Here is a 14,983-nt window from a genome sequence, read left to right as displayed (position 1 = left end):
AGCATTTTTCTCCAAAATCTTTATTCTCCAACACACCTCAAACACCACTGTCTCGGCTGCATTATTGAGTCCAGAATATGTTGAAAGAGAGTCATAGATATATTTTCATTCTTGATTATAGCCCAAAGGCCAAGAAGTGATACGGAGACATATTTCTAAATGAAAGAATGAAGATACAAATTAAAACCAAGCTAGGCGGTAAAGTGATTTGGCAGTATTCCTGTTTGAGTCTATTCTGCACTGCCCCTTCTGACCCACCTTTATTTTGCGGAAAATACTGGTTTTTCTTTTTAACTTAGGCCTTAGCATCAAGGACATGCGACTTGTGCTTTGTTTTCATTGTCTAGGATTTTCCTTGGAGATGCTCCTGATCTATGCCAAAAGTCTGGGATGTATGCACCACTTCTGTGTGAGTTTTCTGATTGAACTAGGCTTAATTAGATTCTCTTTTCTTTTGTTTTCTTTTTAAAAACTTGGAAACCATTTTGTTGTTCCTGAGTTGTAAGGCTGAACATGTTTGCTTAAGTAAATCTCTTGGGATCTAATCTGGCATCCACTCAGGTCTTGTTAAATGAGAGCGTTAAAAGCCTCTTGCTGAGTGGGCTCCATCATTGTTGACCAAATGTTTCAAGATGTAGGCACAAAGCACTTTTGTCAGTTTTCCAAGTGTAGTGTAATTTTGAAGTAATTGTGCTTTTCTACTTTTAAAGTATTTAAAAAGTACTTTTAAATAGTACTTTTAAAGATTAAAAAACACAGGAGTGGCAAGTTTAACAAGATCAAGTTCTTCTTGTTTCTTTGTAAATTTCTGTTACCCATCTGGTTTACTTGGAAGCAGTGCTGAACTTGACTTACGTGACTGTTTTATCTAGAAGAGGCAGCAAGATTTTTCCCTTCATGTAAAGCAACTAGGTAACAGTTGTCTTCTCCCAATGGATATGTAAAAAGAGGGTGTAGTCCCTTCAGATTACTCTTGGCTCTTCACCCCCCTCCTCATGCAGCAAAGCAGATTTTTGTTTTTATTAAACAGATCTTTAATTTATTTTAGCAGATTTTTAATTTATTCAGTCCTCTGCTCTTTATATTAACACACCCGCCGTTGATGCACACTGGCATACAGATGAAGTTAAATTCAGATAAGTTGGCTGCAAGAAATCTTAAAGACTGTGTTGTGGTATACACAGAAACCAATTTCCTATAGTCAAAATTGAGATAATAGAAGAGTAGAATTATTTTAATTCATAATAGTATAAGTGTGAGGCAGTTGGAATTAGCAGATCTGTCTGGGGCAGCCTTCACAATCAGAGCAGAGCCATGTCCCAGAATCAGCCAGGCCAGTGACCATCCCGGGTTATGGAGGTGTTGAAAACCTGCACGGTGAAAGTCCTGCTAATGCTGTGCATTTGTGCTGAATCATTGCACGTGCTTCCAGTCCCCTCAGCCCTTTTTCATGGGAACTATACCTTCTTAGAACTTGAGATTACTAAATATGAAAAGTATCTCTGCCTAAGTTTCCTTTTTACTTTGGGGATGGGAACGCTGAGAGATAATCCAAATCACTGTTTTTATTTTATAGATTTGGAAACTGAAGCTGGAGACGTTACATAGTTTACACAAAATCACCCGTGACTTCTTGGCTGAGCTGCAACTAAACCCGGGTCTCTGGCTTCCCAAATTAGTGTTCCTTTCACTGATCCATGCTGGCTTTGCTTGTCCATTCAATTAGCAAATGTAATTGAAGGGACTCAATTAGTTTGGCTTCTAAAGGCTTTTGTAGTTGATGTCAGACTGGCAACAAGGTTGATTTTTTTTTTTTTTTTTCCTCCCAGCTTTTGAGTTGTGGCCAGATTTGTCAGTCAGTTATTTCAGGGTCTTGAAGTCATCACATGGATGGTGAGATTATTTGAATGTCTGTTTATCTGTCTAATAAACATGCCTTTGTAGTACAAATTAGAGACTGTTAGGATATACCATATATACATGTATATCTGTATGTCTATATATCTACATATATATATAGAGAGAGAGAGAGACTGTGTGTTATTAGATTTAGAGCAGTTGTGGCCAGTACAGTGGTGACATTTCCAGCTATCACTACTGTTGTGTGTTTTTTCTGGGCCTGTGAGCTTTGACACTACTTTCCTGTATAATTGAGGGGTTAACAGTATTCTGGCAATGCAACTATCTCAAGAAGCAGATGCTAGAGATGCAGGGGGCTGATTGGCCACCCCATGCACTTGGCAAGTGCCTGAATTGGCACTGCCAGTTCATGGGATTAGGAAACTTGGAGGTGTGAAACACCCTTGACCTGTGAACTAATTGTTGGTGCCCTTCAGGGCCCCTCTAAAGGAGTTATGTAGATGGAATTTAATTTCCTTCAGTGAGAGAGAACTCAATTCCTAAGAGGAAGTCTGGAATTAACTCTTAGACCTCATGGCTTACTGATGTCCTTGAAAGATCTAGAAGGATGGAGCTGGAATAGAAGGAAAGTATGCCATTGTTTTGCATTGTGTTTATTAGAGTAGGATGAATAAATGGGGCCGTCTAAGTAACATATTTTTGGTATAGTATAGGAATAGAGAAGTATGACTACTACAACTTGTTTTTCTTATTTCACTGAGCTCTATTTTTCTTGAGTAAACTTCAACTGTTTGCCAGGAAATAGTTGCCTCTTCTAGAGTCTCAATATTTATGAAGGTGTAGGAAAGGTTTTCATGCAACTTAAGCATTTCTTTGTAATTTGATGGAAAATTTTTTAATTTTTAGAATTATTTGTAGCAAATCCTCATTATGTATCAAAATATACAGGTTGAATGTATCTCATTGTAGATTCTAAAATGCTGCATTGTCTTTAGAGTGAAACATTAAAAGAGAATTTTTGTTTGTTTGTTTTAGGGTCTGAGATGTTTTATAATGTCATTTCCTACCTTGTTAATACACCATATGCCAGGATACTTGATTTACTGAAATTTTAAAGTGTGACTTAAGAAACTGCTTTTTGTTAAAGCTACATTTATCTTGAATTTGATTTAGAAACTCATAGTCTCTTGTGGAAATTGAAATGTAATTACTTCTAGCTCTTAATATTTAGATTACACACTCTCTTTGGCTTCCTATTCTTTTACTTTCATCAAATGCACGTAAAATATAAAATGTGTAAACTTCTACCACATGAAAAGCAGAGGCGTTCCTATTTGTAAGATGCTTACATGTCACTTCACATTTTCTAGTAGAAAATACGTGTTTCTACATGCATAATGTATGTAGAAATATGTCTCTTTTTCCATATGTGACTCATTCTGGAGAGAAATCTTCAATAATCTGCCTGATAGTCTTTTGTCTTTTTTCAACGAAGAGAAAAAAGGCTTTACAGAAGATGTTGTGACAGTTGGGATGCCGGATTTCTTTTTTAAGAGACAGGTCTTGCTCTGTTGCCCAGGCAGGCTGGACTACAGTGGCGTGATCATAGCTCACTGTAACCTCCAACGCCTGGGCTTTTTTAAGTTATCCTCCCATCTCAGCCTCCCAAGTAGCTGGGACTACTGGTGCGCACCACTGCACCCAGCTAATTTTTCTGTTTTTTTGTAGAGATGGAGTCTTGCTGTGTTACCCAGGCTGGTCTTGACCTCCTGGGTTCAGGCAGTCCTGCTCTGGCCTCCCAAAGTGCTGGGATTACAGGCATGAGTCATCATGCCCAGCTGATTCTTTCTATTAAAGGGTAATTTGAGTCAAGGAGGGAGCTCCTGGTCTCTCCTGACCTCTTTGGTTGCCAGTTGACTGGCCAGGTTTCTCAAGTTGAATATATGGAAAAGAGCGAGAGAGCTGGGGGTGGGGGATTTGAGCGACAGTGCATCTACTCATGCATGCACCTATACAAACAGGATAGACAGTGCAACTTTCCTTTGCAGTATGTTTGTGGTCGTTAATAAAGCAGAAATGAGGGTTGAGAGAGTGCCCTGATGCCTATTCATATATCTTTATTCTGTATGTAGTTTCCACATAAGTTTAGGTAGCTCATACTGTTAGCCTTCCTGGTGGTACTTGCAGTCATTGTAGTAAGTGTTTATGTCCTTGTCCTGACCTTTTCTTTTCTGAAACAGACTTATATTTTCTTCTTTTTTTGCTTGAAAATAGAGACTGGAGGATGGTGGGGATTGGGACTTGAGATTTTGTTAAGGGATTTTGCTGCCCACCAAATCACTAATGAGTCCTACAGTTGAGTTACCAGCATTGTTGTACTATAATATTTTTCTTAGTCAAAGTGTATACCAAAGATTATGCTGTTTAGGAATCCAACTTGGAAGAACCCATGAGAAGTGTGTCTGTTCCCAGGACTGCTGGGTTTTGCCCTTTTACCCTCAACTCTCTTCACACTTTTAAAAATAAACGATAGATTTGATTTCACAGAAACTGCATCTGTATATGTATAATGATGTGCCTTTATTTTGGGCAGTAAGCTTTTTTTTTTTTGGTCGTTTGCAAACAAGGATTAGTTTTTATGCACTGTCACTGTTACAGGCATGCATGAAAAGTGGATCCTGTTTGTGCTCTAGAAACTGCTTACATTATAATTTAAATAATGTGCCTTTGCAATTTTTTTTTTAAAGGTAGTATCTTCCCCAGCAGATGTTGCTGAAAAAGCTGACAGAATTATTACAATGCTGCCCACAAGTATCAATGCAATAGAAGCTTATTCTGGAGCAAATGGGATTCTAAAGTATGTATTTCTCAACTGTGGATATTTTCTTGTTGTGATAGTTCATGAATTTCACGTGTTAGAACTATTAGGAAATTACAATTGTGTTTGTTAAACCTTTTTATACTGTTCTTATTTCATACAGTGAATAGTGTGGTTTTCTCATTGTAAAAGGCTTATTTTTTTTCACTGAAGTAAAGTATGTGACATTGTGTATAAATTTTTTTGGTTTCATTTTTTTCCTTTAACTCTTGGATTTTAAACTTACCCTTTCATTGGTAACATGTTTAGGAGACTTTTAAAGCTTACATTTTAAGCTGCAACTATTAATAATATAATTTTCTTACAGCTTATAGAAATTCAGGAAAAGAGTTTTAAGAAAAATATAGCCAAACATTGGAAAGAACACCATTGTTTAACATTTTATTATATGAAAAAAGTTATCGTATGTCCTGTGGGTTAGTATGTTTTTAGTAAGAACTTTGGGAAGTTGGAATTAAAGGTTAGCAGTAGCTCTTTAACCCATTTATGTCGGAGGTTGCAAATTTTTTTGTGAAAAATCAGACCTTGGCAATGACCTTGAGCAGTAGGATGTAAATAACTCCAACAAACTTAGTGTAAATGGAACAGTAGGCATAAATGGGCTAAGTAAAATAAAGTTTAGGTCAGAGTTTCCTAATCTGTGCCTGTCTTCCCTGGCTCTGAGAAACCTTTTGGTTAATTGCTGCTTATTGCCAAACCCTTGTGGTTATGTTAGGATGATAGTGTTTGAATTCCCAACTTAGTTTTCTCATCTCACTGTTTCTATTCCTAACTTATTTTGTTGTTGAATTTCAACAAAGAGCTAGAGCAAACTGGTAGATGCTGTAGTCACAAGAAGGGCTAAAAGAAAGGGTTTGATTTCAGGAAACTGTAATATGTGAAATTTGAAGTTTTTGGAAATTGAATTGTGTTGGAAAACTAACCAACTTGGAAGGAAGCAAAAGACACTTGGATATTAGGCAGAAAACTGATAAGATAAATGTTTAGATTTCAGGGAAGGTTAAAAGACACTCATTTTGGATGGAGCTCTCAGGGCCACAGTGTGTGTGGTCCAGAGGCATCCTAGCTGTCCTGTTACCTAGCCTGTTTCAGTTATGGTCCTGCTTTGCCTCTGAAGGAAAAGTTACTAAAAACTTCTGAGGAGACATAGCCCTATATTTGTTAATATCCTTTGCTAAGGAATATGGTGACTAGCTATCAGAACAGTTTGGTCCAGGATGTGTTTTTAAAAAGTTTGACTTTACCTTGAGCTATAATTTGCTTCTTATGGGTGGTTATTTTTTTCTGGGTAAGGATCATTTCCATACGCCCACTGCATGTATAATTTTTTGGATGATTTTCCATTGGTTTGAAGGTTTAAGATCTTAAAATATTAAGATCACAGATTGATAAACTTAATTCTTATTTTTTTAGGCTAAAGAGAAACCTACATACTCGTACAGTATGCTATTTCTCTTCTGTGAAATATACCCAACCATTGCATTTGAATTGTAACAATTCATATGTCTAAAATTGTTTAAACAATTTTTAATGTATATATTTTTCTTTTCTTTTTATTTTAGACGAGGTCTTGCTATGTTGCCTAGTCTGGTCTCCAGCCCATGGCCTCAAGTGATCCTTCTGCCTTGGCCTCATAGAGTGCTGGGATTACAGGCATAAGCCACCATGCCTGGTTATGTTTAAACCATTTTGTGTGCTATTTTTTTAATAGAAAGATTTTTCCTTTTAGTAGTTTTTATCAATGATTTTTCTGTTTTCTTCTTCAGTGTTTACATTTATTCAGTTTTAATTTTCTAATCATGATTCCATGTCCTCTGGGTTAGTATATCTATAGTAAGAACTTTGGAAAGTTTGGCTAGGCACAGTAGCTCATACCTGTAATCTCACCACTGTGGGAGACCGAGGCAGGATGATTGGTTGAGCCCAGGAGTTCAAGATCAGCCTGGACAACATGGTGAGACTCCATCTCTATAAATATAAAATTTAAAACTTAGATGGGTATGGTGGCATGCACCTGTGGTCCCAGCTACTTGGGAGGCTGAGGTGGGAGACCATGTCTTAAAGAACTTTGGAAAGTTTGAATTAAAGGTTAGCCATACCCTTTAAAGAAATTATAATTTAGGTTAGAGTTTCCTAGCTAGTGAAGATAGACAGTGCCTTATAGTGTATATACGTAAGTTACCCTAAAAAGCCAAAAAGACTGTGAGATTTCCAGATTCTTTCATATATTTTCCTTTCTACCTGTTTGATATTTTATTTTGTCATTAAAAAGTTACAGTTATAAAGTAATAATGCCATCTCAACACAAATGACTAGATTTTAATTGCTTATGTTTATTCTTCATAGTGGAAATAACACAGATATATGAAATTTGCAGTATGACTTGTTAAAGACAAATAAATTACTTTTTAAAGACCCAACTACTTTACAAACAAAAATTTAAGTCCTATCTAATACCCTTTTAAAGTTAATAGGTGTTTTAAATTGCTTACGCCTTAGCTTCGTGTTTATTATTGTGGTTAGTGTGTACTTCACCTGAAATCAGAATTTATACCATGTAATGTATCAGGTTTTTTTGGATCTTTTGAAAGAGTTTGGCTTTACTTTTGAACTATAATTGATCTCAAAAAGAATATGAGATTTTTAAACCTATTCTAAAATAATGTTTTTAATACTAAACTAAAATCCTCCTTGATATATGGCAGCTTTTTAGCAGATTCTAATTCTATAGGTAGGTGCATGAAATTTTTACTCGGAATTGTAAACTAGAAATATTTTTATTTATTTACTTAGAAAAGTGAAGAAGGGCTCGTTATTAATAGATTCCAGCACTATTGATCCTGCAGTTTCAAAAGAATTGGCCAAAGAAGTTGAGAAAATGGGAGCAGTTTTCATGGATGCCCCTGTTTCTGGTGGTAAGTGGTAGCTAAAATATATGCAAACCTATTTATGTTTATCAGAAGTAGCAATTATGGTTTTGTGGTACCATATGGTTTTGTGGTAGTTATTTTTAGACTTGTTACAGGATTCTCACTCATTAAAAATAAAAACAAACCGACATGTTATTTAGTACTCTCAAGTCTAAGTAACATTGTTAGTCTTAAATTCAGATAAAAAAGTGTCATAACTTCGAAGTGTTGTGAATTTTTGGTCCATTTACTGTGGATAGGAATATATCAGTTTTTAGAAAATTTTTTTTGGAACTAATGTAAAAAATAATCAGCTTAAATAATCCTGTAACTGTTAAAGAAATTGAACAAGTGGAAAAAAGAAAAACAGTTGTTTCACAAGGGAAACATTGGCTCAGATCATTTTACAGATGAATATTACCAAAATTTCAAGGAGCAGATCATCTAAATTTTATACAAACTTTTCCAGAGAATAGGAAAAGAGGAAATACTTCCCAATTCATTCTGTAACACCTGTATAACTCTGATGTTTACACCAGATAGAAATGTTATAAAAAAGAAAAAATAAATGTAGATTTATTTTAGTTATGAATATAGATGTAAAAACTTTATATTAGCAAACTAAATCCAACCATGTATGAAAGAGATTAAACACTATAACCAAGTTTCCTTTAGCCCATGTATGCCAAGATGGCTTAATTTTAGAAAATCTGTGCATATAATTTACCATGTTAACATGGTTAAAAGTCATATGATTGTCTCAATTAGAAGAAAAGACCCAGTAATGAAATTCTAAAAACTTACTATTAACTCATATATTAATAGTGGGTATCTGGGTAGTTTGGAATGGCAGGATTATAGTATGGCTTTTCTGTAATTTCCAAGTTTTCCAAAATTACTGTGTAATCAGAATTACTGTGTACACATTTATATTATGTATTTGTAGCAGTATAGCAGTAGGCAGCAGAATATGAATTTTATTCCAGTTACATTAAACTGGATTGTGGGCTTTAGAATTAAAAAGTAAAATATAGAAATTTAAATCATTTTGTATTTTTTTTTATAAAGAACTTAATGATCTTGTAAAGGTACCTTATATCCCAAATGATTTTTGAATATAGGTGGAGGAATAAATAATTGCTAGCTCTTCTGATTTGTTGTATTGAATTACTTAAATAGGATTTAGGTATAAAGATTTATGATGTGGTATAGGTACTTTGAGTAAAAGTACCTACAAAATACTAATAAGCGGTTTTAAGGTTGGTGTTTGTGTGGTTTTTATTGGTTGGAATTAATAAACTGAACAGGTCTTTCTTAGAGTGGTTCTACAGTTGAATTTGAGAATTGATATGGTACAAATGTTCTTGCCATTGATTGATTTTCTTTGGCCTCAGGAGTACAACCTGAAATTATAATCTGATAATAAAAAATACCAATTTGAGTTTTAAACATTATTTTAACCTTTAAAATACAATCTTGTGAGAAAACTTTGAAATTACTCTTTAGTTCTTGTCAAGCAATTTTTAAACTTTGGTTTGTTGTTTTAGTGTACAAAAATGCTAATATAACTGAATACACCTGAATCTGCACTATACAGTAGATTAAAAGCTTTGTGCAGGGGTGATTTGTGGCAATTTATTGGTTGACACATGATCATTATGAGGTTAACCAGTATATAATAACAGCTTATTTATATTGGTCTTATTGTTATTATGTTTATATTTTTTAACATGGTGTGTTACAAACTGTTCTACCTTCCCACTTAAATGGGCTGGTTTAAAAATTATTGTATTTTAACTAAATAAAGTTAAACCAAAGTGTTATAGGACTACTGGGTTTGATTGCTTGTTGCATGGTAACAGACCAGTATGCAGACACAATGGGAGTTGCAGTAGAGAAAGAATTTAATAATTGTAGGGCAGTCAAATGAGACAGAGGATCCTTCAAATCCTCCTCCCTCAAGGGTTTGGGGATGGAGCTTGTAAAGGGTCTGAACAGGTAGGGCTAAAATGTGGGGATTGCTGATTGGTCAGGAAGCAAGGGGTGAATTCCTGGGACAGGGAGATGAAGAAACCGCATTCCTGTGCAGAGTTCTTTGGTTCCTTGGTTGACGTCTTTAGAATGGCTTCAGCCATTCTGCTGGAATTCAGGACCTGAAAATGCCATAAGCAATTCTTGGGTAAAAAGGTCCAGTGTCAGAGATTCTGTCTATAGGAACAATGGGGGAGCAGGTGGTCAGCATGCCACATGACCCTTGGTTAGTTACCAGCTACAGGGAAATGGGTTGAAGTGCCCCAGTGCACCCTGGTCAGTGCCTGACTATAATTCTGCCTAAAGCCTGGCTTGTACTTCTCCATCAACTCTGTGAGGGTGGTGGTTTCAAAAGGGAGGTGGGAAAAGCATGGCTTAGATAACCAAAATGGGCCCACAGTTTTATAGAAGTCCTGTGTTCATCAATCTTGAAACGTAGAGTATTTGAGATCATTTGAAAAAAACTTGAAGAATTTCTCCCCATCCCTTTCTCCCAAGTCTTCATCTATTTCCTATTCCAGACTTTAAAAAATGCGTCATGGATTTATATATAGGTACATACAAATAGAGTAGTATTCTAAAACTGTAAATGGAAACATACTTCTATTAGTCTATGGTTAGTATTTTAAAGAGAAGTTTTTTTAAAAAAACTCAGATGAATTTAAAATAGTATTGATTTTTGAGAAGCAATTGGTTTATTTAGTCAAGTGTTTCCCCCTACTTCCTGCTAAGTATTATTCTGGGGAGTAAAGTAAGAATTATTACTTAATCATTGTTCTAGCCTATGGAGTAACAGATTGAAAGTTTTCCTCAGGTTTCATTTTGATACTTATTAGACCCACTGTGTAATGGCTCCTGCATACATTATCCTTATTCGAAAGAATACAATTATATTTAAGTGCTGTATGACTTCTTCTAAAAATCAAAAGTAGGTAATGCTTAAACTTGTTATATTTATCCTGAAACCAGTGTGAAGAACCACTTTAATATTGGTGTAGTTATCACTTTATGGTATAGATAGTAGTTTATAAAGCACTTTGGCATGCCTCAGCCTATTTGGTGCTGCTATTTGTTTGTTCTAATTTTAATTTTTGTGGGTATATAATAGGTGTATATACTTACAGGGTAGATGAAATGTTTTGATACTGGCATGCACTGCGTAATAATCACATCATGTAAAATGGGCTTGGTGCTTCTTTTTGAAGCTGTCAAACTGTACATCTTTTTTTTTTTTTTTTTTGAGACAGAGTCTTGCTCTGTCGCCCAGGCTGGAGTGCAGTGGTGCAATCTTGGCTCACTGCAACCTCTGCCTCCTGGGGTCAAGCAATCTTGGCTCACTGCAACTTCTGCCTCCCGGGGTCAAGCAATCTTGGCTCACTGCAACTTCTGCCTCCCGGGGTCAAGCAATCTTGGCTCACTACAACCTCTGCCTCCCGGCATCAAGCAGTTCTCCCTGCCTCAGCCTCCCGAGTAGCTGAGATTACAGGCGCCTGCCATCACACCCGGCTAATTTTTGTATTTTTAGTAGAGACAGGGTTTCGCCATGTTGGCCAGAGCTTAGGTGATCTGCCCTCTTCAGCCTCCCAAAGTGCTGGGAATACAGGCGTGAGGCACCATGCCCGGCCTTGATGTGTATGTCTTTATCAGAGCCCACATCACACTGTGTTTATAGGCTATGATTCTCTTCCTCTTGAGTTTAAGCTTTTTAAGTGCAGGGAGTAAGTTTTTTTCCCCAGTTTTTAAAATTAAATATTGAATATATGTACAAGATATTTATAAAATATATGTGCAGTATAAAGTATACATTGAACTAATACGTACCCCCTACTCAGTTTAAGAACTAGAGCCTTGCTATTTATTTCCTTTGAAGTTCTTGCTTCCCTGATCCTATTTTCTTTTCTCTCTGATGAGAGGTAACCAGCTTCCTGAATTTCATGTCACATTCCTTTTTTTTTTTTTTAAATAGTTTAACTCCGTATGTTTTTATTTCTAAACAGTAGTTTATTTTCCATCTTTGGAACATTGTAGAAATGGAATCATAATGAGCATATTCTGTGACTTGCTTTTTCACTTTACATTGTATTTCTGAATTTCATCCCTGGTGTTACTGGAGCCACTGGCTTACTTGGTGCCTGTGTGAGAATTAGAAAGGGCACCTGTCTGTACCAAAATATCCCTTCAGATGAGCAGAATGAACCTTTGTATAAAGAAAAAGGTATGCCTTTCTGTGGACACATGTGACCTTACGTCAGGCTTTGCGGTTTGACACACTGAATGTGGATTAAATGTCAGCCCCTGCTCACCCGTTTGGCTAGATGCCCATGTGCAGTACATAAAATGTATCTCTATTACATGGTTGTTACATGTAGTTCATTAATTTTAACTGCTCTGTAGTATTCTATATAAATATATCACTATTTCTTCTTTCTATTGTGATATACATTTGGATTATTTCCAAGTTTAAAAAAATTCACATTCTTACACACTATGAAATGTGTCTTTTTAGTCTCTGTTTTTCCAGTGTAATGCTTAGAACATGGTTGGTCTTCAGTAAATGTTTAAAAACTTGGGTTGACTTCAACTGGAAAAACAACCATGTGAAAATAGACAGGATAAGCAGTGATACTCCCATTTTACCAAGGATGGAAGTAACACCAAGAGATATTAGGTAACTTACCTCAAGACCATACTATTAATTACTGGCAGAATTGAAGGACTGATATGATAGTTCTTTTGTTGTTGGTTTTTTTTTTTTTCAACTTTTAGAAACTGATGTTTATTTTTCATCAACCATTTTTCCATGTTGCTTAAGAGCCCGTGCAAGAACAGCTTAAGACCATTCAGTGGTTGTTCCTACCCATTCAGTGGCCTGAGCAGTGGGAACTGCAGACCAGTCTTCCGTGGCAGGCTGAGCACTCCAGTCTTAAGTAGGGAACTGCTGAACAGGCACAGAGGGCACCTGCACACCTTCAGATAGTCTGCAACCTCAGGCTGAGTAGCAGTGAACTCAGGAGCTGGAGCAGTCCATTCACCCTGAAATTCCTCCTTGGTCACTGCATGATAGTTCTTTAATGCATATTCTACTGTATTAGGAAATAATATTTTCTAAAGAGTTCTCATGTATTTCAAGAGGGAAATAAAGATTGCTAAATACAAGAATTAGTGACCTTAGGGCTGAGCAGCAGATGAACATTCCAGCTAGACTCAATCTAAAGTGCTTATCAACAGAATTGTGAACAAGTAAGGCCACTAAATTTGGGGGTGGGTGTTTTGTAGCAGTAAATAATGGATGCAGCCAATAAAGTTGATATTTCCATAATTATGTAGTAATGTTGCTTGTATTATCAGTGTGCTACCTGTGCTTATTTAGTACAAGTGTTATAAACTCTTTCTGAAGGAGAATAATTGTAATGTGGTTTTGATATGAAGGCCAGCTTGACATTACTATAGCCTTGGAATGTTTTGAAGTCAGGTAATGTGGCGTCTCTAGCCTTGTTCTTGTTGCTGAGGATTGATTTGAATATTCAGGCTCTTTTCTGGTTCCATACGAATTTTAGGATTTTTTTTTCTAATATTATGAAAAATAACTTGGTAATCTGGTAGAGATTGCATTGAATATTTAGATTGCTGTGGGCAATATGGTCATTTTAACAATATTAATTTGGCCGGGCACGCGGTGGCTTATGCTTGTAATCCCAGCACTGGGAGGCCTAGGCAGGGGGATCACCTGAGCTCAGGCATTTGAGACCAGCCTGGGCAACATGGTGAAACCCTGTCTCTACTAAAAAGACAAAAATCTGACTGGCCACGGTGGTGTGCGCCTGTGGTCCTAGCTACTTGGGAGGCTGAGGCAGGAGAATCAATTGAGCCTGGGAGGCAGAGGGTGCAGTGAGCTGAGATCGTGCCATTGCACTCCAGCCTGGGCAACAGAGTGAGATCTTGTCTCAAAAAACAAAAAACAATATTAATTCTTGTGATCTATGAGCATGTCATGTTTTTCCATTTGGTTATGTCATCTTCAATTTCTTTCATCAGTGTTTTGCAGTTTTTCTTGTAGAGATCTTTTACCTTGTTAGTTAAATTTATTCTTAGATACTTTATTTTTCATAGCTATTATAAGTGGGATTGCCTTCTTGAGTTTCTTCTCGGCTAGATCACTCTTGGTTTATAGAAATGCTACTGATTTTCGTGTGTTGATTTTGTATCCTATAACTTTACTGAATTTACTTATCAAATCTAAGACTTCTGGGTTGAGTTTTAGGTTTTTCTAGGTGTAAGATCTTATCATCAGCAGAAAGGGACAATTTAACTTCCTTTACTCCAATTTAGTTGACTTTCATTTCTTTCTCTTTCCTGACTGCTCTGGCTAGGCCTTTCAGTACTTATGTTAAATAGGAGTGGTCAAAGTGGGTATCTTTGTCTTGTTCCAGTTCTTAGAGAAAGTCTTTCAACTTTCCCCCATTCAGTATGTTGTTAGCTGTGGGTTTGTTTTATATGGCCTTTATTATTTTGAGGTATGTTCCTTCTATGCCTAGTTTGTTGCATGTTATTATCGTGAAGGGATGTGGAATTTTATCAGATGCATTTTCTGTGTCTATTGATCATACGGTTTTTGTCCTTCATTTTGTTGTTGTGATGTATCACATTTACTGATTTGCATAGAACCATCCTTACATCCCTAGTACAAATCTCACTTGATCGTGGTGTATTATCTTTTTGATGCGCTACTGGATTCTGTTTGCTAGTGTTTTGTTGAGAATTTTTGCACCTGTGTTCATCAGGGATATAGGCCTGTAGTTTTCTTTTTTTGTTGTGTCCTTGTCTGATTTTGGGATCAGGGTGATTCCAGCTTCATAGAATGGGTTAGGCAGAATTCTTCCCATTTTTGGGAATAGTTTCAGAAAGATTAGTATTAGTTCCTCTGTACGTTTGGTAGAACTCATCTGTCAGTTTGTCTGGGCCTGGACTTTTCCATGTTGAAAGATGTTTTATTATTCATTCCATCTTGCTAGTCATAATGTCAGTTCAGGTTTTCTATTTCTTTCTGATTCAATCTTGATAGGTTGTATGTTTCTAGAAATTTTTCATTTCCTCTAGGTTTTCCAGCTTTTTAAGCATATGATAGTTCATAATAGTCTCTGATGATCTTTTGTATTTCTGTGGTATCAGTTGTAATGTGTCATTTTTCATTTGATTTTATTTGAGGCTTCTCTCTTCTCTTCCTGGTTAAAACCAGTGGTTTATCAATTTTATTTATCTTTTTGAAGAGCCAAATTTTTGTTTTGTTGATCCTTTGTATTTTTAA

General features: G+C 36.1%; 1 protein-coding gene across 1 annotated transcript in view; it reads left to right on the top strand.

Annotated features, from left to right (window-relative positions):
• LOC105475770 (3-hydroxyisobutyrate dehydrogenase) overlaps nt 1–14,983 on the top strand; it is a 140,693-nt gene that overhangs the window by 26,015 nt on the left and 99,695 nt on the right. The window contains exons 3-4 of the mRNA XM_011731255.2: nt 4,608–4,717; nt 7,532–7,653. Coding sequence (XP_011729557.1) covers nt 4,608–4,717; nt 7,532–7,653 — 232 coding nt within the window. The remainder of the gene's footprint in view (nt 1–4,607; nt 4,718–7,531; nt 7,654–14,983) is intronic.

Source organism: Macaca nemestrina, chromosome 4, assembly GCF_043159975.1.
Source record: "Macaca nemestrina isolate mMacNem1 chromosome 4, mMacNem.hap1, whole genome shotgun sequence".
NCBI lineage: Eukaryota > Metazoa > Chordata > Mammalia > Primates > Cercopithecidae > Macaca > Macaca nemestrina.
This window is presented reverse-complemented; position numbering and strand designations above follow the sequence as displayed.